Raw genomic sequence first — 25,697 nt, 5'->3', positions numbered from 1 at the left:
ACATGCAGTGGTCTCTGAATGCTCACTCTGCGTTTTTTTACCTGTAGTATTCCGAGATCCTCCATAAGACGGACCGCCGCTCACACATAGAGAGATGGAACCGATAAATGTCAGCAAATGGATAGAAGAAAACAAGGCTCATTTCCTACCGCCTGTGTGCAACAAACTTATGTAAGTACAAGGAGATGATCCCGCTCATTGCTGAATATAGACGTATTCCTATGTGAATTGTCAGCACTGACGGCCAGGTTATTGCACAGACTACACATGTGCTATAGATATGATGTTATATAATAGAGATAGGACATGGAATAGCTGGGACTATTGTCAATGTGTTATTATACTCATGTGGACGCTAAAAAGTCCCATTAAATTGGGACATCACAAAGTGGGTGCAATTATTAAAGGGGTGGTTCACCAAAAATGTTTTTCCTTCACATCAACTGGTCGCAGAAAGCCTCTGAGATTTGTCATTTACTTCTATTAAAAAATCTAAAATCTTCCAGTACTTATCAGCTGCTGTATGCCCTGCAGAAAGTGTATTTTTTTTCTAGTCTCTCTGCTGCCACCTCTGTCCATGTCAGGAACTGTCCAGCAAATCCACATAGAAATTATCTCTTGCTCTCCAGACTGGAGGACATACTGCAGGACATACAGCAGCTGATAAGTGCTGGAACACTTGAGATTTTTTTAAAGGGGTAAATTACAAATCTCTGGCACTTTCCACCACCAGTTGTTTAGAAAGAGAAAAATAATGGTGAACAACCCCTTTAAATGTACTAGATAAAAGAGTGATGTGAAGGGCTTCTCATCCAAATGCTGTTAATGGGGTTATCTGTGGTAAGAGCCTGTATTCACCTTCAGCACAACCCTGCTGCCCCCACCTTCTGGCAGCCCCGGTTTCACGGCTTGGGGGCTGGCACATCAGTGGCAGTGGTGAGACACCTCTGCAGTCACTGATTGGCTCAGCGGGTAGATCCATGTGGTGTGCAGAGGGGCATAAAACATATCAAGGGGTTGTTAATATTATTATTATTATTTATTATTATGATTTATTATTTATTATTATGTATTATTATTGTTATTATTATTATTATTACATATTTTTTTTTATTTTTTTGTATATTATTTGTAATTTACTTCTATTAAAAAATCTTGAGTCTTTCAGTACTTATCAGCTGCTGTATGTCATGCAGGAAGTGGTAATTTTTTTCCCACCCTAGAGGGCAGGAGAGGTTTTCTATGGGGATTTGCTACTGCTCTGGACAGTTACTGACAAGGACAGAGGTGGCAGCAGAGAGCACTGTGTCAGGCTGAAAAGAAAACACCACTTCCTGCAGGACATACAGCAGCTGATAAGTACGGGAAGACTTGAGATTTTTAAATAGAAATAAATTATAAATCTGTATAACTTTCTGAAGCCAATTCATTTGAAAGAAAAACATTTTCAATGGAGTTCCCCTTTAAAAAGTATTGATCTTAGTCACGGGAATACCCCTTTAACAGCTATATACATAATAACCTGACAGTTACCATGCACATTAATGACTCCAAAATTCCAGAACCAGTTATACAATAGTCAGTGCAGCATCGGCAAAGCAAATAATATGTTAACCCTGTAGCGGTTTGCTTCTTTTTCATGCAGCTGGAGTAAAATATATCATTGTTTTATATCTTTGACCATAAGCTTATTACCTGACTGCCCGCCGTCCCATCACCTAGTCTATAATTTATACCTGATCTACTACAATATATCCCTGGATGCAACAAAGGCACAAGAACAATAGAAAGAAAGCAACAGCCCAGCAATCGATCTTTGTGTCTGGACTAACAATGAGTTTGCAGGAGAGCCGGAGTCTCGCTGATTTGGATTTGTTTCCTTGGGTTGTGTTTTTCTGACGTTAATATTTTACATCTGTTTTTTTTCGCAGGCACAATGATCAGCTGACGGTAATGTTTGTGGGAGGCCCGAACCAGAGGAAGGATTATCACATCGAAGAGGGAGAAGAGGTACTGGGAAGCTGTAAGGGTGATCAGCTGATCGCTGGGACCTCAAGTGTTCCAAAGATCCCAGGTGCTGAGACACCACTGATCACTAGAAGGAAAGGACACCTCCGACTCTTTGGGGGAGATTTATCAAACATGGTGTAAAGTGAAACTGGCTGAGTTGCCCCTAGCAACCAATCAGATTCCACCTTTCATTCCTCACAGACTCTTTGGAAAATGAAAGGTGGAATCTGATTGGTTGCTAGGGGCGACTGAGCCAGTTTCACTTTACACCATGTTTGATAAATCTCCCCCATGGTGTGAAAAACTGTCTCAGTTGCCCCTAGCAACCAATCAGATTCCACCTTTCATTTTCCAAAAAGTCTGTGAGGAATGAAAGGTGGAATCTGATTGGTTGCCGGGGGCAACTGAGCCAGTTTCACTTTACACCATGTTGTATAAATCTCCCCCTTTGTTTCTGCTTGCATACGGAGTACATGCACCATGACAATCTCTACAGATAGATAGAGACTGACCTGGCATCTGAACTCCGTATGCTTGGCTTTCTGGGGGAAACTGAGCAGAAACGAAGGGACGAAGCAATCACCCGGGCGCTTCTCTCTATTGATCGTTGGCATCCTAGCAGCCAGGCCACACCAATCACAACTTCTAACATGTGGCTATGGTAGGTCAGTCTAACATGTGGCTAAAAGTTCAGATACACTTTAAATAAATGATTGCCTAGCCAACCAAAGTCCGGCCGAACTTGAGGGGTAGATGGTAGTGAAATGTTCATGTGTATGAGATGGACAGGAGAAATCAAATATTCAGCCAGCAGCTATCAAAGGTTATTAAAGGGGTTCTCCGGCAGGGTTTTTTTTTCCGATCTGGCAGCGGAGGAGGTGGCTGAGGGCAACGACATCCACTCACCTCCCCGGTTCCAGCAGCGGGTCTCGTATCGCGGTGCTCCAGTCCCGCTGCCCGGCTGCTTCCTGGTCTCTGACGTAGGCTCGAGACGTGACCCGCTGCTGGAACCGGGTAGGTGAGTGGACGTCGTTGCCCTCAGCCACCTCCTCCCCGGCCAGATCGGCAAAAAAAGCCCCCCCCCTCGCCAGAGTACCCCTTTAATCTCACTGGTTAGTGACTAATCTCGGAGGGGTGTCTCCATCGACATTTCTTTACATATCCATTACAGAAACCCATGTCAGGCTGCCAGTCATCTTTAAAGAGACTCTGTCAGTAGGGTTAGGCTGTCCTATCTCAGGGTAGCATAAACTAGTGACAGAGAAGCTGAACAGGATGATGTATCGCTTACATTATTCTGTGCAGCTGATCCAGAGATCTCCTCCTGAATAACCTGGACAATAAGTAGTCCTCTCCATTATATACATGAGCACAGTAGCCCTCAATATTTATGAGTAGCAGAAAACCCCGCCCACCAGCTGCTGATTGGCAGTTATCTATTCATGGGTGAAAGGTGGGGGGAGGGGTGTGGTAAGAATCCTATTCTCCTGCATATTAGGAGAACGGCTGAACAGTATGATGTAAGTAATACACCGATCTGTTCAGCATTTCTCTCACTTATGTTGCCCTCATTTAAGGCGACATAAACCTAGTGACAGATTCCCTTTAAACCTGCTATTACATTGAAGAAACCACAGTAATTTAACCGCTTCAGGATCAAAGTTCATTGATGCACGGATGTTCAGGTCACATTGAAGCAGTGTTCCTCCTCGCCTTCTAAGAGCCATTACATTTTTATTTTTGCAATAATAGGGCTTGTTGGGGTATAATTTTTTGCACCATGATCTATAGTTTTTATTGGTATCCTATTGGTGTAATAGAAAATTTTGGATCGTTTTTTGTAATCATGTATATATTTGAGCGGCAATCCTGGCATTATTTCCCCCCTCTTTGTTCACACCCTTCACCGTACGGGAACAATATAGTTAAATTGTACTAGAGAAGACAAGCTTTGTATTTATTTATTTTACGTATTTTAATTTGTATAATGGGAAAGGCAATGATCTAAACTTTTATTAGGGGAGGGGTTTCATTTTTAATTTTTTTTTTTACACCCTAGGGGACTTACATATACAATCATTAGATTCCATATGTTGATCAATGATATGTGTTTTTTACATAGAGTCTGACTGAGGGCAGACTCTATGGGAGACATTTATCAAAATGCGAAGGAAAAGAGGCAGCTTCACCCCTTCTCTGTGGCATGCGCCAGCCCTATCCCCCACTTGCCTAATGGGCAGGCAGAGAGGTAGTGCCAAGTCAGGCAGGCGGTATGGCTTCCTCCTGCTCCTGATTTATCATGATTTATGCCTACTCTCAGCAGGTTTGTTATGCAATGACTCCATCAGGCGCAGGGTGGCTGGATTTAATAAGAGGTGTGTGCCAGTAAATTAGGGGTGGGGCTTTATTTAGGACTGGCATACTCATACATCAGTCTTGATAAATGTCTCTCTTTGAGAAGCTTGCTGATCCGACAGGACGGAGGTAAGTATTATACCCCCAAAAGTGATGCTGTGGAGGTACCGTTCTGTCAGTGACAGGTAGTTCTACTGATTGAGAAAATCTTTTTCTTTCAAATCAACAGGTGTCAGAACGTTATATAGATTTGTAATTTACTTCTATTTAAAAATCTCAAGTCTTCCCATACTTTTGAGCTACTGTATGTCCTGCAGGAAATGTTGTTTTATTTTCAGTCTGACACAGTGCTCTCTGCTGCCAACTCTGTCTGAGACAGGAACTCTCCACAGTAGTAGCAAATCCCCATAGAAAACCTCTCCTTCTCTGGACAGTTCCTGTCTCGGAGAGAGATGTCAGCAGAGAGCGCTGTGTCAGACTGAAAATAAAACAATATTTCCTGCAGGACATACAGCAGCTCATAAGTATGGAAAGACTTAAGATTATTAAAATAGAAGTAAATTACAAATCTATATAACTTTCTGACACCAGTTGATTTGAAAGAAAAAGATTTTGTCTGGACAACCCCTTTAAGGGGTTAATGACAGGCAGATGCAGGGCTGCCTGTCATTATGCCCAGCTTTTGGCACACTAATGTGTGTGGGGCTGATCACACTGAAGCAGCCCAGCACACATTAAAACCCCGTCACAGTGTTCACAGTAACATTACAGTACAGTAATACTGCATAACACAGTACATTAACATCCACAGTACAGTTATACTGTATAATACAGTACATTAACATCCACAGTACAGTAATACTGTATAATACAGTACATTAACATCCACAGTACAGAAATACTGTATAATACAGTACATTAACATCCACAGTACAGTAATACTATATAATACAGTACATTAACATCCACAGTACAGTAATACTGTATAATACAGTACATTAACATCCACAGTACAGTAATACTATATAATACAGTACATTAACATCCACAGTACAGTAATACTGTATAATACAGTACATTAACATCCACAGTACAGTAGTAACACGTAGTCAGTGTAAATGAAAGATGAGCAAATGTTTAGTGTGTAGATACATTAGAATACACAACAATAACATAGGGGTGACCTGTCCGACAACCAGGATGTAGCACGCGGTGGGACACTGCAGCTCAATGGAACCGTAAGACTCATCTTATAGCTTATAGAGCAATTTCACCAATTATTTCTCTGATAACATGACTTGCTGGAGCGGAGATGATGAAGATTTTCACTGTAAGCAGCTAATTATAATTAGATAATGAAATTGTCCTTTTCTTGTATTTATGGAAAATCCTGCAGATTTGTTCATTACCCAAATGCAGAAAGATGATCCTATAGTAGATACCTTAGGACGGCCTTTAGCTTTTGTTTCCTGCTCCAGATGATTTATTTGCTGTGATAGATGAAATCAGGACCCGACTAATAACTAGAATTTAAAGCGGCACTATCAGCAGGTTCTCCCCAATGAACCGGCTGATATGCCGCAGACGTTCTTTCCATGATGACTGCAGTAATGGGAATGAATTCTCTCTCTTCTGCTTTCTTTAGATATTTCCTAATTACCCCTATGCTAATGAGAGGCTTAAGAGCATTTGGGGCGTCACCTGATGGGCACCAGCTCGTCCCGCCCAGTCCGCCCCCTCCGATCCGCCCCCTCCATTGCCGCTCACTATGCTTGTATGGATATGCATAACGGGTGGCCCTCAGCAACCCTCTAGGTCCGCCCAGCCCACCCCCTGCCATGCCGCTGATCTGACAATCAATCATTGGGGAGAACCTGCTGATAGTGCCGCTTTAATGGATCCATAACAGGTCACAACAAAGTATTACTATTAAAGGGGTAATCCAGGCTTAGGCCATGTTTACATGGCGTAAGATACCAGCCGTTCTTTGACCCGGCCAGGTCACAGAACATCTGGTGTCAGAGAAGATCATCCCGACCGGTACTGCAGTATCAGCTGTATGATCTTCACTTCTGATTCAGCGCTGCACACAATGGAGCATGTTGCCGGAGCCGCATGCTCCATTGTGTGCACTGACATATCAATGAATAGCGGCGACAAAAAACTGGCATGTCAATTTTGCAGTGTCACTAGCGATCCCGGCCAGAGTGTATACTACACTCAGTGTGCATACACTTCGTCCGGGATTCCCTCAGCTGCAGCACAATGTAAGTTCAGTAGTAATCATGGCATCCTTCTTGAAAAAACAGCACCACCCCTGTCCTCAGGTTGTGTCTGGTATTAAAATCATTTAAAGGACCTGATCTGCGATAACACAACCAACAGGTGTGGCACTGTTTCTGGAAGAAAGCCAGTCTGTGTTTTTTAAGCCTGGATTACCCTTTTGATATTATTATAGCATATAAAAAAAAAACAATATAGTAGTATTGGATAGCCGTAAAACACCACCTTTTCCCCTTGCAAAAATGAAAATCTTTCTATTTCTTAGCATGTCCCATAGGACACAACATATGGTATGGCTACTAACCATATTGCCAACATACACCACTAACCATATTGCTAACGTAAGTGCATGTCACAGTCATGTATAACACAGTCAGCCACAATACCCTTAAAGGGGTTATCCTACCATAACAACTTATCCCCGATTCACAAGATAGTGTCTGATCACAGAGAGAGGTTTTACCCATAGGACCACTCCCGATCTCTAGAACAGAGCCCACCACTGTAATCAGACAGACCCTATGGATTGAGCATATGTTGTTATGGTGAAACAACCCCTATAAATCAATGTTTGAAACAGAACCCTGATATAGTCATAGACAAGAAGGTGTCATGCACAAAGCTGCCAGACACATGTAGAACCATTTATTTTCAACAGGAACAGAGGATCAGGCAGGCTAAAATCCAATTTGTCTGATCCCTGTTTCTGCAATGTTGGGCGGGAAGCATAGATGTGATAGTTTGAGATCCCATAGTAGACACCATACACTAATTTCATGTCTACGTCCAGATAAACATGTTCTCAACCTCATCACTTAAGCTCTCATGATGGAAATGTTCCTCTTTTACAGCTATTCTACCAGGTAAAAGGAGACATGTGCCTGAAGATAATTGAGAATGGAGAACATAAGGACATTCACATTAAAGAAGGGGAGGTAAGGATATCAGTATGTCCTGTATTGTTTTCTTAAAAGTATTTCCCAATGTGTCTTATGAGAAGGTATGAAGAAGGCTGTACAAGTCTTAATCTCAAGCAATGCAGTGCTATTGCCCCTGGAGTCAGTGTCAGACGTTAGAGTAATATCCAAATAACAATGACCTTGAAAGGAATATAAAATGAGTTAAAGGAGAACATGTAATTAATCAGGTCATAAGCTCCCCCTAGTGGTGGCTACAAGCAGACAAAGTTTCAAGTATAGATGTACTATACTCGAGCATGCTTGAGTCCGAGAGTTCGCCATTGGATTACTATTGACTGAAGATGTTGGATGCAGCCCTAGGGAGTCCTTAAAAACATGGATACAGCCTACGGTATCTGATGAATGAGTCTGGTTCTGGTGAATGCAAGGAGAAAGTTACCTGCTGATGTAGGCCCCTTTAGTTCCAATAATGAGAAATCTTAATACTTCAGCACCAAGATATTGTGGACAATTGTGTCTTCCAACTTTGTGGGAAAATTTTGTTTCAGCCATTTTCTGGTCTACCATAACTGTTACCCAGTGCACACAGCAAGATCCATAAAGACGAGGGGGAGTCTGGTGTGAAAGAATTGAGCCCTGACCTCAACCCTATCCAACCCCTTTGGGGTGAACTAGAACATAGATTGTGAGTCTAGCCTCTTCCCAACATCAGTGTCTGACCTCACTTACGTTCTTCTGGATGAATGGGCAAAAACTCTCACAGACCCCTTCAAAATCTTGTAGAAAGTCTCTACCTGTAAAGGGGGAACAAGTCTGTATTAAAGGGCAACCCCAGCAATCCCATAAAAAAATGCACAAAATGCACTCACCGATCCCCCACCATTTGGTTGATGACTTTGCCACTTGTCTATGCTGCTGCTAGCCCCAAATTCAAACTTAATAAATGATCCCAGTTTTACATCATGGCATCCACCTGGGAATCTACATCTCCCATTATGCCAACTGCTTGGTACCTGCCCCTGTCTTGTAGTATCTGCCCACCACTGGCTCCACCTGTTTCTACTTAGCACAGTAGCTATCTTTCCGTCTATCTATTCATCTACATACAGTAGATAGATTAGAGAGAGGTGAAACAACAGTGTCTCCTTTCCCCTATACTACTCAGGAGGGGCTGTGGTTTCCCTGTCCTTGGTCGGGTGATCACTGTGTGATGTTAGTGGTGGGCGGCGTTACAGATGAGGTGTTACAGCTTGCCTGGCAACAGAAGTGACAAGAGATCAGGTGACCTCTGTCTCACAAAGGAGGGGAGGACAGAGGAGTGGACCAGTGAGGATTTTCAGCAGCTTCAGGGTGTGAGTCAGGATGTGCTGCAGACAAACGGACTGATTCATCTAATAGAAACCTTTTACAAACAATCTTAGATTATAAATAGGGATTAAATAGGGTTAAATCTTTCTTATCCGGAGTTCCCCTTTTATGCCTATGATTATAGAATCGGATATCCTAATAATGTAGGTGTAATGTGTAGGTGCCCAGTACATATTGTATCTATTTTGTATATCCTGACTGTTTGTTCACCTTTAGTGTTAAATCTGTCAGCCTAACATAATCCAAAGTAATTAGCAGTATAAATAATAATGTGATTTTCTATACTTTCCTGCTGTATAACATCACAGTACAGTAATCACTGCTCTATATTACAAGCTGGAAATCCCTTCCCTTTCATCAATTCTAAGGCAATTAAGATTAATTGGTGCTTTAATTCTGCTTAATTAGAACAAATTTCCCTCGGTAAGATAATGCTGATTAAGCGCTCTGTAACTGTGTGACTTTGAAGCTACTTTTAGACTGTGGCGGTGTCTCTTAGCATCACAGAAACTTCTGGAAAAAGTGAACTTGGATTCCAAGGAGAAATGTCACAATGGGACAAACAAACTTTTTTTTCAAAGTTACGCTGGAGAGTTCTTCCTGTAATGGTTTCTGTTCAAGTCCGCTGTTGTTCTTGTCTGTGAAATACTGAGTCTATATAAGTCTTTTTCTAACCCAAGGTATACATACATTAAATTTTGGACACAAGTGATGTATCTCCACCGTAAGTCAGGCTTAGTGCAAGTACCGCACATCAAAGTGTCATGCAATATAATCTAGGACCTACTAGAGATATGGACCCACTCGGTTACTATGGATTTGGCTTTGCTGGAGTGATAGAAGACACTTACATGTGGTAGCAAGCCTGAAGATAGAAATCATATTCAGACAGGCAAGGTCCTACAGAAACAGTGTGGTGTCCCACCAGGGGTGTTTCTGTTTAGAACATCCCTCTCAAAAGTCTGGTACCTTAAAAGTAAAGTGGTGATGAAGTCATGTATAGGTTTTGCCACTAGATGTCAGTATTATATATGTTCATGTATATATGTTGCACAGCTGTAGTCTTGTAAGGGTTATCGTGTTGTATCTTGTGATTCTGTACACCAATAGGAGAGACGCTTTCCTTCTACCTATCTTTATCATCCTTTCTTCTCACACTCTCGTCTCCATCACTCACAGGAGCTGTTACATACACCCTGTAGGAATAAGTCACATGGGGGAGAGGAAGTGTAGGTCCAGACTTAGCTCTTCTTTGTTTCTCAGAGTAGCAAAACAGACAGATCAGGCATCCCTGATCATCCCAGGTTGAGCTTAGCCAGGAGCCTGGCTCTGCTAGGTTCTTTGTCCGGGACACACCAGCTGTAGTGTACATTTATGGAGAACATAGAGACTTTCTTTCCTAAAGCAACACTTCTACCTACAATGCAGTGCTAAACACGTACATGGAGGACTAGTCAGGGATCACCCCAACCCATGCCGTGAACATCTTACCTACATGAGAAACAGTACCAGAAGGAAGGTAGGCACTAGGATGCAGTCTATAGCAAGTTTTTATCTTAAAAAAAGGGGCTCCCAAAATCTTTCCCTTTCCCTCTGAGCCATGAGGCTCCTGTAAGGGTCCAGGATCAATCTCCTCTAGAGACGAGTCCAGTCGTTCGGCTTTTACATAACGGTGGCTGAAGAAGTTGGATGCAGCCCTAGGGTGTCCTGGAAAACATGGATACAGCCTATGGCTTAAGACTGCATCTATGTTTACCAGGTCTCCCTACGGCTGCATCCGAGCCAAACGATTGGACTCAAGCAAGCTCCAATTGCACTCATCTCTAATCGGCATTCTCCAAAGCTGAGAGAGAACCTAATCTGCTTCAGACGACCTGCAAAACACAAGAACAAGGGGCCACAATCCGATGTTTGGGGGGGGGGGGGGGGGGTGTAGGGGATCAGAAACAACATGAGATAATATTACTTTACTAAAAGAGTAACAGACACTCAGAAGAAAAATCCAGCAGATATGGTTGGGAAATCTACCTAAGGGTCCTTTTACACTCCATGATTTTTGTCTGTCTCATCGGCACTCATTTAAGGTGTCTTTACATGGCAAACCCCATCTATTGGCTAGGCTGCACAAATGATCCATGTATTGTTCATGTGGCCAGTAACAACAAATTTTACCGCTACACAGCAAATCTAATTGGCCAATGTCTGCCAAATAAGAATTTCCAGGAATATTTGTTGCCGATTATCGGCCCATGTAAAGGGGCCCTGTGGAAATAATATAAGATCAGACTAGATGGGCCAGGGGGGCTTTTTCTGTCCACAATCTTCTATACTTCTTCAGGAGACCTAATTAGCATACTTTTTCCCATAAAGCTTTGCTTCTTAACAAGTCTCCATATGCAAAAAGTACTTTTTTATTGGTGAACAACACTTTTCCCCCGAGCGAAGTGAGTACCCAGAGAGGTCTGCAGGTGCTCAAGTCTGGAGGAGTCTGCACATTATTCATCTTGCACAGGAGTTTTGTCTTTTGTTAAGGATCCTGACATGGTGTAGGAAGCTCTCCGCAGAGATAATTGTAAATGGAGAGAATAAATGATCAATGTCTTCACGACACCTGCAAGACATCCAACGTGTTTACTTCTTGTGCATTTCTTCTGTTTGATTACAGTAGATAGTAATTGTCATGTGTTCCCGGGGAGTATCGCATAGATAATTCTATATTTCTGCAAGTTGCCTCCTACAATAACACATTCTGCCCGGACAGATGTTTCTGCTTCCTGCTCGGATTCCGCATTCTCCGCAAAGATTCGCACATACGGTGGGGCTTGTGTTTGAGAGGAGGAGGTCGGAGGCAGAGAAAGATGGCTTGAGGTAAATGTTATCCTCATCAAAATCCTACATTTGCTAATATAAACAACTGTTAGGGCCCTTTTCCACCGGACGATTATCGTTCGCATAATTGTTAACGATTAAAGATCTCAAACGACCGGTATTGCGAAAGACCTGAAAACGTTCACTCATTTCCATGGAACGATAATCATTACTTATGATCGTATTTGCGATCGTTTTTTTTTCCCGCTATTTCTTCGCTATTGCGTTCGTATCAACTGCGAACGACTGAACGAAGTCTTATTTAATGCGAACGTTTTGCGAACGAGCAACGATAAAAATAGATCCAGGTCTTATAAAGCGATCAACGATTTCTCGTTCGGTCGTTAATCGTTAACTGCATTTCAACCGAAAGATTATCGTTTAGATTCGAACGATTTAACGATAATCTGAACGATAATCTTCCGGTGGAATAGGGCCCTTATTCTGCGCCATCTGGATGGAATGTATCCAGATTCACATCCAGATCCTTCCCATTCATGAAAAGAATACTGAGATACTTTTCTCTTGTCTCTAACCCCTATCCATATGCTTTGTAAGAATATGTTCACCCTTAGCTCTCCCGTCTGCCTCAGTGTCAGGCTCCTCCACTCTCCACTGAAAGAATTGACTTGTCAATTCTTTGAGTGGAGAGTGGAGGAGAGCAGAGGAGAGTGGAGGCGCACAAGACCTCCCATAGACACACTTTTTGACACTGAGGTAGGCGGGATTCAGACAATTTTTTTTCCGTGTGAACATACCCTAAGGGCCTACAGACTTTATAGAAGGTAAACCTCTACTCGTCACTCCTCAATATGAATCAGGTCTTAAGGTGATATTTTCCCACCCTGCTCATTTTCTTTTGCAAGGTATTACGTGGACAACTCAACCGAAGTTTTATTTGAAAAGTGGTTTCACTGTGAAGATCTCGGAGTACAACTTGCACCAATAATCAATGAGTAAGTATGTCATCTCCTGTGTTTTATTGTATGTTGTACATTGACTCAGTTTGTGTTATTTGAAACGGATGGAGGAAACCTAGTGTCCCTGTCGTTATGACTTACAAAATCTAAATCAACAGTAGATTTAGTATTATTTAGTAGTATTTTTTTTGTTGTTCTCATGCTGTAAAACAAAGCTGAACTTGCCAGAAATCAAGGTCCAGTCTTCTGAAGGCTGCTATATAACAGCTATACTTACTATATCCAGGTCCAGTCTCCTGAAGGCTGCTATGTAACAGTTTTACTTACTGTATCCAGGTCCAGTCTCCTGAAAGCAGCTATATAACAGCTATACTTACTATATCCAGGTCCAGTCTCCTGAAGGCTGCTATGTGACAGTTATACTTACTGTATCCAGGTCCAGTCTCCTGAAAGCAGCTATATAACAGCTATACTTGCTATATCCAAGTCCAGTCTCCTGAAGACAGCTATACTTACTGTATCCAGGTCCAGTCTCCTGAAGGCAGCTATATAACAGCTATACTTACTGTATCCAGGTCCAGTCTCCTGAAGGCTGCAATATAACAGTTATACTTACTGTATCCAGGTCCAGTCTCCTGAAAGCAGATTTTCTGATTTGTGCTGGTTAAAAAAACAGACTAAACACAGGAATTCCGGCCAGTAGAGAGAGTCACAGATCAATGTCCATCAATCACATGACTGTGAGCGCTCAGATGGCCTGGGATACACATGACTGTTCCCTGTTTTTTTGAGAAAAAAAAAGGTCAGAAAACAGGAAGTGCCGTTTTCTCTATGATAACTAAAAAATAATAATAATAATGCATGAAAATTGAAAACTTGCTTTATATCACATCTATTTTTGGTTTAGATTTTGAAAGTTATAACGACAGGTACACTTTAACTTTAGCATACTAAAAAAAAAAAAAAAAAAAAAAAAAAAAAAACATACTTACCTGGTCCGGGTTACCCTGCTACTCCTGGATGGCTCTCTCTGGCCCTCCAATCTTGTCTGTCGTTTTCCTGCTTCTCAGATAAGTGCTTGGAAACAGGGCCAGCTTCCTCAGCCAATCACAGGCAGGGATACCACTGCAGCCAATGATTTGCTGAGGCAGCAGGTCCTGCTCCCAGACGACTGTGGGACCAGAAAGAGCCATACGGGAGCAGCAGAGCTCCAGTGTTAGGTAAGTATGTTTAGTCCTTTAGCATATTAATTTAGGCTGTGTTTACACTGCATTTTTGCTGTCCCTTTTACCAGATTTGTTTAATGGAAAAAAAACATGAAAAAGGGATGCATTTGTATCCATCCATTCTGAACCGCTTTTCTATTGACTAACATTATAAAAAAAAAAAAAGGAACAAAAGCATAAACAAAATAGTGATCAACCACATTTTTGTATGCCTTTTGGTCCTTTTTTTTTAATCCCCCTTTTTTAATAAAGGAAGTCAATGGAAAAACAGATCAAAAAATGATGCACCATTTTTTTTTTTTCATTCTTTTTTTCCATCAAACAGATCCGTTAAATGGACAGCAAAAACGCAGTGTGAACCCAGCCTCATTCACATGGTCTGAAATACCCTTTTAAGAGCTGTTCCTGGGTTAGGTGAAGACTTACAAATATTTTACGGTTTAAATGTTGGTTATTATAATAGTGTGTGAAGCAAACAGTATTAACAGACAGTATTTTCTCAAATGTCCATGCAAAGAGCCAATAACAAAAAAAAAAAGAAAAAAAATCAGAATTCTAGTTTTTGGGGGTTGTCGTAAAAATTACTCTCATGTCATGTAATTAGACCTACATATATTATTGATAGAAGCTCCAACAGAGCTGCAACCCTCTTTCACAATTTTATTTTTTTTACAAACCATGTTTGTGCACTGATCCTATTGCTGAATATAGAATGATAGGTTGTAGTATCTCCTCGTTACCTGCAGGTGTCGCTAATTTTACATTTACAACTTTTCTTAGTTCACAAAGCCCATTTCAACAAAACGTCAATCAGCACTCTCTACCTGCGGAGCAAAGATAACATGCTGAGATGGGAATACCCCTGTAACTAACTATATGTAATAGAATTCCAATGTAACAGAATAATAAAACTTGTTAATTATTTTACCTTCTAGATATTTCAACTCAAAACAATATAAAACAGGAAAACCCGATCCAGGTAACAACAATTTTGAAACCTTTAAAGCATTACATGTATGTGCTGAAAAATGAAGGAAACCAAATATAATAATTATCTTCCCTGACTAATTATGTAAACACTTTACAACTCTCCATTTCATCTTAAATAATGTCAATCACTGAGATTTACACTGATATAATTAAGCCCCACCCATAATAATTTAAGCCCCTCCCCTGAGGATCTTTGTAGCATAAACACAACTAGATAAAGAATGTATTACTAACAATTAAATTACATTTTAGTTTAAATTAAAACTATACTGAAACCTTCTCCGTTTCCTAATCTGTTCTTCTTTTCTGTTTCCATAGTTTTTTTTAAATTCTACTTTCGTTACATGGTTATAAAGGCCTGAGTTGTTGCTTATTGTCTGTAGATGTTCTCTGCCTTCAGCTTCACTGCGATCCTGTCCCTTATATACCTGAGATGATGGGGTGACTCTGCCCCCAGTGTACACAGCACAAGCTGAAAAGAGACAGCAAGTGCCCTGCAAACTTCAATACTTCAGGATTTTTATTTTAATGAGTTATGGCTTCGGATAACAACTAAAATAATCACTGATGGCAGTAAAAATGTCATATGGAACCAAAGGGATTTTTTTTAGGATTAGAAAATAAGGGTTGTTTTTTTTCAGAAACAGCGCCACAGCTACCTACTGGTTGTATCTGATACTGCAGCGCCACTAAAGTCAATGGGCTGATGTGTTGTGTTTGGAACAAAGCAGCCATGTTTTGTCTCTTTTCGTATAAAGCCCTGAAAAGCTTCCGGCATATTCGAGGATTTATAACATGATGTTCTTGATGCATGAAGCAGCCACTAGAGGGCTCTCTATACTGTATTATTTTTAAGCTTAAGGTGTAACAGTATGCAAAAAGCTCTAAAACTCCTAGTTTCAGCCAGTCCACAGTCTTTTTCAGCCTAATGTGATTTTTTTTTCTTAATCTTTTTTATTTTTATACTAATTATGCTGATTTTTAATGTGGCAACCAAAAGATATAATTTGGATACTACATTTTTTTTTAGACTTAAAGCGACTCTGTACCCATAATCTGACCCCCCCCCCCCCCCCCCCCCCCCAAACTGCTTGTAACTTCGGATAGCTGCTTTTACTCCAAGATCTGTCCTGGGGTCCGTTTGGCAGGTGATGCAGTTATTGTCCTAAAAAACAACTTTTAAACTGGCAGACCCGTGCCCTACTGCCAGGGCTTAGATTGTGTATGCGTTAGGCTGGTACAACCTCTCTGTCCCTTCTCCCCGCCCTCCTCATCATTAGGAATGCTCCAGGCAGATTGTCTTCTATTCCTCACCTGTGTCAGCCCGGCACATGGGCTGGATCGTTAGGCCACCTGTGCAATGTTCAGACAGGAGAAAATGTTTTAGTGGTATTCATAATGATGAAGAGGGTGGAGAGTAGGGATGGAGGGGTGGTGCAAAGTTAGGGCACAGATATTCTAAGCCCCGGCCATTGGGCATGGGGTTGTAAGTTTAAAAGATGTTTTTTTTAGCACAATAACTGCATCACCTGCCGAACAGACCCCAGGACAGATCTTTGATTAAAAGCAGCTATCCGAAGGTACAAGTGGTTTGGGGGGGGGGGGGGGGGGACAGATTGTGGGTACAGAGTCGCTTTAAGATCTAAAGACACCCACGTGAGTTTTTTGCCTGGAGTCCTACTTGTCTTTACGTAGAGTATACTATACCTGCCAATAGTCCAATTTGCTATGGGGCTGTCACGCTGACCATAGATCATAGGGGCTTGGTGAATGCTAATGTGCATTGGATGGGATATTTTAGTGGCAGAAAGAGGAAGGGGCTTACTCCAAACATTAAAAAAAAGAAAGAAAAGTACACACAGTATTTTATCTGGCACATCTCTGTAAAACACCATTGTTTTGATGCTTCCAGAGCTTTCTGTGGGTAGGATTATCAATGTGAAAGACTACAGTTTACTGAATTCTCTCCCCCTTACAAATATTGCCTCCATTTACAGTACAGCCTCCTGCATGGCCATCAATTACAATTTGTATGGTAGTGCTCGTGTCTGCTCTGCTATTCTGTTGCATTATCTTCTGCCCAGCGTGTGAAACACAATCCCTCCACAGACAGGGCAGGTGGAAGAGAGCGGGGAGCAGTGTAGATATAAAGTATATACATGTATAATGTCCTTTAATACAGGGAAGGGTGGAGGGGAAGACATGTTCCGTATACAGGATGGCACACAGGAGAACGTTAATGCATGTGACACTGGATAATAGCTATAGACAGTAAATTAGTATGTGTTCACACTTGCTATGAGAAAGCCATTTGAACATAATTTTTAAGTTGGGAAACCCTCTTTAAAATGGGATTTGGAATAGAGATGAGCAAACCTGGCGTACAGTTCAGATTCGAATATTAAAAGAGCCACATTAAAACAGCTAGCTCATTGCAGCTGCAAGAGTGGGACTATTGGGGCTCTTTTGCAGCAGTGCCATGAGTGCTCATGGGGTGGCCTGAGGTCGGTGGGGATCCCTGCCATCCACCAGTGCTTGGGGGGGGGGGGGGGGAGCTGAGGATGCACAGATCACACATATATGGCAGTGAAACCGCCTATTGTTGTGGATAGGAGGGGGGTAAGTGGTTTTCTTGGAGTTTTGCTTGGTAAAAACTGCTGTGATGCTGTGATTACTACTGCCGTCATTTGGAGAGGATGGTGTTTGATGACTATTTTATGCAGAGACTCTAATGGACACTACTTGCTATGTGCTAGCGGATCTCTATCTGCAAAAGGGGACTATACAGGGGACTGCAAAAGAAGACTATACAGATTTAGGCTGGGTTCACACTACGTATATTTCAGTCAGTATTGTGGTCCTCATATTGCAACCAAAACCAGGATTGGATTGAAAACACAGAAGGGATCTGTTCACACAATGCTGAAATTGAGTGGATGGCCGCCATTTAATGGCAAATATTTGCTGTTATTTTAAAACAACGGCTGTTATATTGAAATAATGGCCGTTATTTACTGTTATATGGCGGCCATCCACTCAATTTCACCATTGTGTGGACAGATCCTTTCTGTGTTTGTAATCCACTCCTGGTTTTGGTTGCAATATGAGGACCACGATACTGACTAAAATATTCGTAGTGTGAACCCAGCCTCAGGCTACGTTCACACTACGTGCATTTTCGTAAAACTATAGCCGTTGTTGCCGATTGCAACAATGGCTGTGATTAATACAAAAATATACGTTACAATGCCGTCTATGGCGGGATCCCTAGAGGCTCCGCGAGAAACTGACATGTCGGTTTTCTGCGGCCGCTATTCAATGAATGGCGGCCGCAGAAAACCCTGTCAGTGCACACAGTAGAGCCACACTGTGGCTCTGGCCGTATGCTCCATTGTGTGCAGTGGAGAGTTCTTGATTACAGATGTTTACAGGATACCTTTAATATGGATGCTGTGTCAAGTGACTTTTAAAAGTTAGAGGGATACTCTGCACCATAATGGACTCTGATTACAAGAGCTGTTTACAAGTGACTTATCAATACTTTGAGTGTTTTCCATTGGGCAGAAGTCCATCCTACTTTATAACTTATGTTTCTGTTTATTGTGATATGTATGCCTATTGCACTTTATTTGTGAAAATTTACCTATGCTTCTGTTATATTGCATAGAAGGTATATGTGTTGTATTGACAAAGAACCTTTAACTTATTGACCCAGCAGCTATTTTAAAGGTCCTCCAAAAATAAAAGACTTTTACCGGTTGTATCTGACATTTGAATAAAGTCACTGTTAATATCTCATCTCCCTGTTGGCTTATTTTTGCTATACCTCACCAACACCAAGGGCATCCCTGTGATCAGCTGACAGGTGACACACTGGGTTAACTTCATCCAGGATAGCTGTGGTCCGTAAGTCGTTCACTGGCCTACTATGTCTCATTATACGTCAGTGATCCACCATTGTCCACAGATCTCCTGGGTGAAGTTAAATCCTCCAGTCACCTATCAGTTTACTTCAGGTGGCCTGTTATTAAACTGTCTGGCAGCAGAAAAAGTGCAATTGTTACAGTTATTCTGTGACAAAACACGCTTTTAGAACAGGCCCCCTGACTGACCTGACAGGTCACTCACATGGTTAACTTCACACAGGAGAACTGTGGACGGGTGTTTTTGCACGCAGAGTGGCAGGACAGCAGCGATTTGACAGCTGCACAGCTTACACTACTACCCTCTATACTACACCATTTATCTATCTATTCCTGATACCTAACCATCCTTCTATAAACCTCTCTAGCCCTGCCTCTATCTACCTATCTGTTCCTGATATGTTTGTTAGTATTAGGTACAGTACACTGAACTGACAAATGTTCTGGGAACTTTCAGTATAATACTAAGTTAGGAACAGGCAGTATAATGGACGTTAGTTTCAATGCATTGGCATAAGGCTCGAGCAGCCTAAATACCAGAATGTAAAATTTTATGGGTCAGTAAATCATTGCAGGATTAACAGGACAGAATATAAGAAATGCCTATGATTGGAGGCTGCAAGTTAATTGCATTTCAGCTGAGTAATGATAACTATAAAGTGAGCACAGACTATGGCCAAAGGATTTTGTGTCTCTGTAATATAGTCCTTGTGGCCCTTATTTATGCTTAAAGTGGTTATCCAGCGAAAAACTTTTTCTTTCAATCAACTGGTGTCAGAAAGTTATATAGATTTGTAATTTACTTTTATTAACAAATCTCTAGTCTTCCTATACTTATTAGCTGCTGCATGTCATGCAGGAAATGTTGTTTTATTTTCAGTCTGACACAGTGCTCTCTGCTGCCACCTCTGGCCAAGACAGGAACTGTCCAGAGCAGGAGAGGTTTTCTATGAGGATTCATAGAAAACCGAGACAGAGTTCCTGTCTTGGACAGAGGTGTCAGCAGAGAGCACTGTGTCAGGCTGGAAATAAAACATTTCCTGCATGACATGCAGCAGCTAATAAGTGTGGGAAGACTTGAGATTTTGTAATAAAAGTAAATTACAAATGTATATAACTTTCTGACACCAGTTGATTCTATAGAAAAAGATTTTTGCTGGATAACCCCTTTAAGTATAACAATTAAGAAGATCCTATCACATTTTTATATTTGCTCTTAGTTTTCACCAGGGGCGTAGCGAGGATTCATGAGGCCCCATAGCAAAAAACTGTAAGGGCCCCCCTTTCCCTTTGCACAACACAAAGCACTGCGTATATACAGTGGTACTTTGGTTCTCAAACTGCTGGGAACTCAAACTGTATTTTCAAGGAAAGTTTGCTTTGAGAACTGAGCAGAGTTTGAGAACCAAACACTTTTCGGGCGCCCAGTCTTAAATTAGTCTTAATTAGGAGCTGGTATGGTTAAATACATACTGTAGGAGCAGACTAGCTTCTGCTTAACCCCTCATGTACTGCAGTGTGTGAGTGACCCAATGTTCTCTTACATGCTGCTACACAAAAAAAAATGTTAAAAAGAAAGACAAGGAGATCTCTGTTTCACTGCTCCTGAACTGATAACCCCTGACCTTTGGATAGAGCTCAGAGTCAGGGGTTATCAGAGCAGTGAAGCAGAGATCTCCTTGTCCTCTGCCTATTAAGCCTTTTTTTTTTGTGTTGCAGCGTGTAAGTGAACACTGGGTTACATATACACTGCAGTACATAAGGGGTTAAGCAGAAAGACACAAGACGTAGGACTTATTTTCCATGTGCTTTCTTGGGCCCCCCTCCCCCATGGGCCCCATAGCAGCTGCCTACCTTGCGTCTATGGTAGCTATGCCACTGGTTTTCACCCCTGAACACACATTTACACAATAGCACACTATTCTAGCTTTGGTATCGTCATTGTGGGAATTTATCAAAGTAGCAATATGTCAGTCTAAAAGGGTTATCCAGGATTGCAAAAAAAAAAAAAAAAAACAGCTACTTTCTTGGAAAAATAGCACCACCCCTGAATTGTGTGTGGTATTACAATTCAGTTTCATTCACTTTAATGGAAATCAGCTCCAAAACCCACACAGGACAAGAGTAGGGACTGCCCTTGGGGTTCAGGCAGCCTGAAAGTGATGACAGTTTCCCCTTAAATGGGGGGGGGGGAGCTTTTATATAGTCACACTGGATGCCCAAAACATAAATTTGGATTACAATGTGATGTTTTTTAGTAATTTTCTCTTCTGTTTTCTTAAAGACCAAATTCCACAAAAGCCTCCATTCCAACTAAATACTGAGAAAGTTATGGAACCGTTTTCCTTTCAGAGTTGGCTAGATACACACAGATTGGAAATAGAGAGAGAAAAATCAGTAAATTTGTTTAAAGACCGATATGAAACTAAGGTATGATATGATGCATGCGCAATGTCCTGGTACCTGTCTACAAGGAGCTGTGTAATAAAAGGTTGTTGCATGGCCATACAATCTATCCTAATAGCTAAATACTGCATGTATAATCTGCCATACTGTCTATTACACTACTAAACTGCTTAGAGTGAGGTATTAAAGCATGCAAGGGGAAAAGGTACAAAGGTATTTTCTTTATTTATTTATTTTCAAATCAACTGGTACCAAAAAGTTATATGGATTTGTAAATTACTTCTGTGTGAAAACCAGTCTCCAGTCTTCCAGCTGCTGTATGTCCTGCAGGAAGTGGTGTATTCTTTCCAGTATGACACACTGCTCTCTGCTGCCACCTCTGTCCTTGTCAGGAACTGTCCAGAGAAGTAGCAAATCCCCATAGAAAACTGTTTCTGCAGGACATACAGCAGCTGCTAAATATTTAAAGGCTTGAGTAATTTTCAGTTGATTTAAAAACATTTTTTCTCTTCAGAGTAGCCCTTGAAGGAAGTTTTGTGGTACATACAGGAAACCATGGGCCATTAGCATCCCATGAGTTCCCCCGGACACTACAATTATACCTTTACTTATAATACTTTTCTCTGTTTTCATTTCAGGCTACAGTCTATGGAGAAGGAGAAACTACACATAGCTCTTTATACACAGACACCTGGGTATGGCAACTGGTGGGTTCAAAAATAATCTTATTTATTAACAGATACATCTAAGTGAATCATTATATGACTCAGGGAATGGTAATAATATGCTATTATTAGGATGTGGCACTAGGGCTGTGGAAAAATTGCTTGATGTAATTCAAAAATATCATAACTAATTTTTATAATTTTTCCTCAATTTTTTTTAAGGAGGAAAGCCAGCAAAGATGGGTTCTTCTATGTCCATTATATCCTATGGAGGGGGGAGGGGCCGAGGGGGATGAGTGAGCAGGGAGAAGAGACATGAAGGTCAGCTGTTTGTAGACTGTCTAGACACCTAAAATGCTGGATTAAGGGGTCAGAAAGGTCAGTGCTCACCTAGGAACTTGCTGAGAGAAGATTGCAGGGTGTTGTGCTGGGCAGGACTTCTCCGTACTCACTCACTCCTCTCAGCCCCTCCCCTCTCCATAGAGCATAATGGACACAGAAATCCTGCTTTTTCTGAGGGGGGACCTAGGAAAACATCTTTTTCAGTACAGAAGGAAACTCTTTTGGTAATAAAACCGATTTTCTATAGATATTTATTGTTTTCAGAAAAATGACCCTGAAATGACTGTTACGCTTTAGGTGTTCCTGTCATGATATATAAAAACTAAAACCTCTAATAATCAATGCTTGCCTAATGTATATTGTCTGTTTCTGCATTTCACTGTTAGCTGGTGGACGGGCCCTTAGATCAGTTAGTTTACTCATCTGCAGCAGTGCTCAGGGGCGTGTACAGGGGGCGTGTATGGACACTGGCCAATCAGCATTCATCTTCACTGGGCCAGCCTGTGCAGAGCAGAGGGACACCTGACATCACTTCCTACATTTGTTTTTGCATTTGCATTTTTTTTTTTGCTGTTACTAAAGATTTACTCATGTGACCTCCGGAGTATAAGAACTTGGCTTTTCCTGCTCATCATCAGACGCCATCTTGAAGGTAGTGAGGGAGAGATCCTGGAGTAGGGAAAGTGAAGATTTAGCTGGTTGTACGCAGGAAAGACCCCAAAAAGCCCTTCTTAGGGCTAATACACTACACAGCACAGCATAGAGCTCCAGACGTACAGTGCATAAACTAGCAGCATATCAGCTTATTAGACAGACAGGCAGAAGGTTTTCTCTCTTTTCCATTTTGCATAAAGGTTATATTGTGTTTGCAGTGTATAGTTGATAGGCTGTGATAGTGGCGTAATACTGTGACTTTGGCGTGTTATATACATCCAGGCATGCTTCCTCTGGTGTCCCAGTTGCATTCCAGAGGTGTATGCATCATTTTCTCAGGTGTAATGTTGGACTGTTGTAATGTTGTGACCTCCAAGTGGTCAAATTTAGGCTGCCAAAAAACAAGTATTTTTCTCCCATTGACTTTAATGGGGTTTGATATTTGCTTGAATAGTTGAACATCGCGGTCTCCTCCAATTGAATTCAAAGCTTTTAAATATTTTACTACTTGCTCATCTCTACTAGGAACATGTTCTTATGACAATTTCTTACAGGAAGGCTCCTCTGTAATAAATGCTAATGACAAAGTTCGGACATTGACCGCAGGGGAGAGCCTCTTCATACCAAAGCAGACTGAGTAAGTAACATCTTTATACTCTACAACATGGGGCCAGGTAATATTTTAGCTTCATTTGAATTTAAAGAGAACCTGTCATCACTTTCCTGCTGCCAGAACCACAAGTTATTGAGACAGCGGCTTCTCTAAGCTTTGATTGATAGACATCTCCCTGTGTATATAGAGAGATCAATGAATCAAGGCTGGCAGGGTGGGAAGAAGCCTGATGACTAGTGGTTCAGGCAGCAAGAAAGTCGCTGTCTGTAGAATTAATTTAACATTTCTCTCTTAGATCAAAAAAATGATAAAGTTTAATTTGGAATTTGAAGTATAACATAATTGAAGCCTATGAATACACGTATGTTTAGAGCATGTGAGGCCCAAACTGCGGCCCACGGTGTCCATTATGCCTGGTGGGCCGCAGGTTGGACAACACTGGTCTACATAATGGGAGATACGTCTATACATTGTGTAGTGGCCACACTGGGTTATTACTAGAGATGATCGAACAGCCGAAAATCTTAGGTCCGATTGAATTCGAACCTTGCTGGACCTTCCGAATTTGATTCCCCATGCCTTCCCGGTCCATGAGGTATAGGCTGAATCCCGGAATTCTAGGCGGTACCAGGGCTGTCTCCTCCTTCCCCATGGACCGGGAAGGCATCGGGAATCAAGTGCGGAAGGTCCGGCTAGGTTCGAGTTCAATCGGACCTAAGATTTTCGTCTGTTTGATCATCTCTAGTTATTGCAGCTCAGCACCCATTGAAGTCAATTCACCATAATGAAAAGTGATAAGAGATGCATGACCACCTCTCATGGGGAAATGTAGTGCCACATGTCCATGACTAGGAGTGAAAAATGGAACAGCAGTCAGGTAAGTTCTATAATTCTCCATTCAAGGCCTATAGCAGTGGTGGATACTGCTGCTTTAGACTGTGAATGGAGAATGGAGACAGGAGAATGGATACAGAGTGGATAGTGGATACAGTAGATCAGGGATGAGGAATCTTCAGCTCTCCAGCTAAAGCTTTGGCTGTCCAGGCACAATGAGAATTGTAGTTTTACAACAGCTGAAAAGCTGCAGCTTTACCACCCCTACAGTAGATAATAAATCCCATAGGCTGGAGTACCCCTTTAAAGGAGAATTCTGGAGATTTTTTTTAGTTTAAAATCTGGCAGGGACAGGGTGGAAAATGTCTGGGACCGCGCCGGAAGTCATTTTCGCTGAGCCAATCACTGATTGGCTGGGCGGGGTGTCCATCAGCTGGGTCCGGGGGAAAATGTCTGACCTAGCTGATGGACACCCCGGTCAGCCAATCAGTAAGTGCAGTGGCGACCCTCCCCAATCACTGACTGGCTAAGCGAGCTGTCAATCAGCTGGTAGTAGTGGTTATTATTACGTCCCATTCCCCCCTGCCTTTTTCAAAAATAGCTGCAACCCCGGACTTCTCCTTTAATAGGAAATAGTAATTTCTGGATACTACGTGTTTTCTTACAAATCTATATTTACTAGAATCTCCTGCATGTAGTGAAGATTTGTAGACTGTTTTCTATGTGACATTTTCTTACTATTTTCCCTGGAACAGCTTTTCCTGGAAGAGACATAACGGGTGCATCGCCTTCTGTGTTCACCTGGAACCCGCTCAAAGAAAAGCTCAGAATTAATCACTTGATCAGAGAATTTCCAGAGGAGCAGCTGCCTTTTTATCATGACGCACTCGCCATCAAACATGTCCATGAATACATTTGCGTCGTCAATATATCACGGCTTATGTATATTAAGAAGGAGAGGACGAATCTCCAACCTCATGAGATAGCAGTTTGCAAAAATAAAAAATAATAAATTTCGAACACTTCTTAAGATAATTTTTTTTAATTAAAAACTCTTAAAAATTGTTTTTAAATGAAAAATTAAACTGTATAATTAGAAAAATTTTTCTTATCCTTGTTCTTCACCATCTGCCTAGACAGTGTTCTCCTGTGATACTCTCTGGTAGGATAGCATGTGTGTCATCCACAGAATAACTGGGGAAATGTATTTCGCTGATCACGGTTCATATGTCATTGAGGAAATGAGTCAACGTCAGCCCTTCTGTAGGATTCTTATTCATTCACACATTTGCCTCCGAACAGGATCCTTGTTAATTAACA

General features: G+C 41.5%; 1 protein-coding gene across 1 annotated transcript; it reads left to right on the top strand.

Annotated features, from left to right (window-relative positions):
* HAAO (3-hydroxyanthranilate 3,4-dioxygenase) lies at positions 1-25,397 on the top strand. Its single transcript, XM_069954845.1, has 10 exons — positions 1-171; positions 1,932-2,010; positions 7,500-7,583; positions 11,698-11,804; positions 12,671-12,760; positions 14,886-14,929; positions 21,148-21,293; positions 21,908-21,976; positions 23,485-23,567; positions 25,133-25,397. Exons 1-10 carry the CDS (start codon positions 95-97, stop codon positions 25,209-25,211), a joined length of 858 nt encoding a protein of 285 aa, XP_069810946.1. The 5' UTR covers positions 1-94; the 3' UTR covers positions 25,212-25,397.
* Positions 25,398-25,697: the final 300 nt, after the last annotated feature.

The sequence above is a fragment of the Dendropsophus ebraccatus genome, chromosome 15 (assembly GCF_027789765.1).
Source record: "Dendropsophus ebraccatus isolate aDenEbr1 chromosome 15, aDenEbr1.pat, whole genome shotgun sequence".
Classification (NCBI taxonomy): Eukaryota; Metazoa; Chordata; class Amphibia; order Anura; family Hylidae; genus Dendropsophus; species Dendropsophus ebraccatus.
This window is presented reverse-complemented; position numbering and strand designations above follow the sequence as displayed.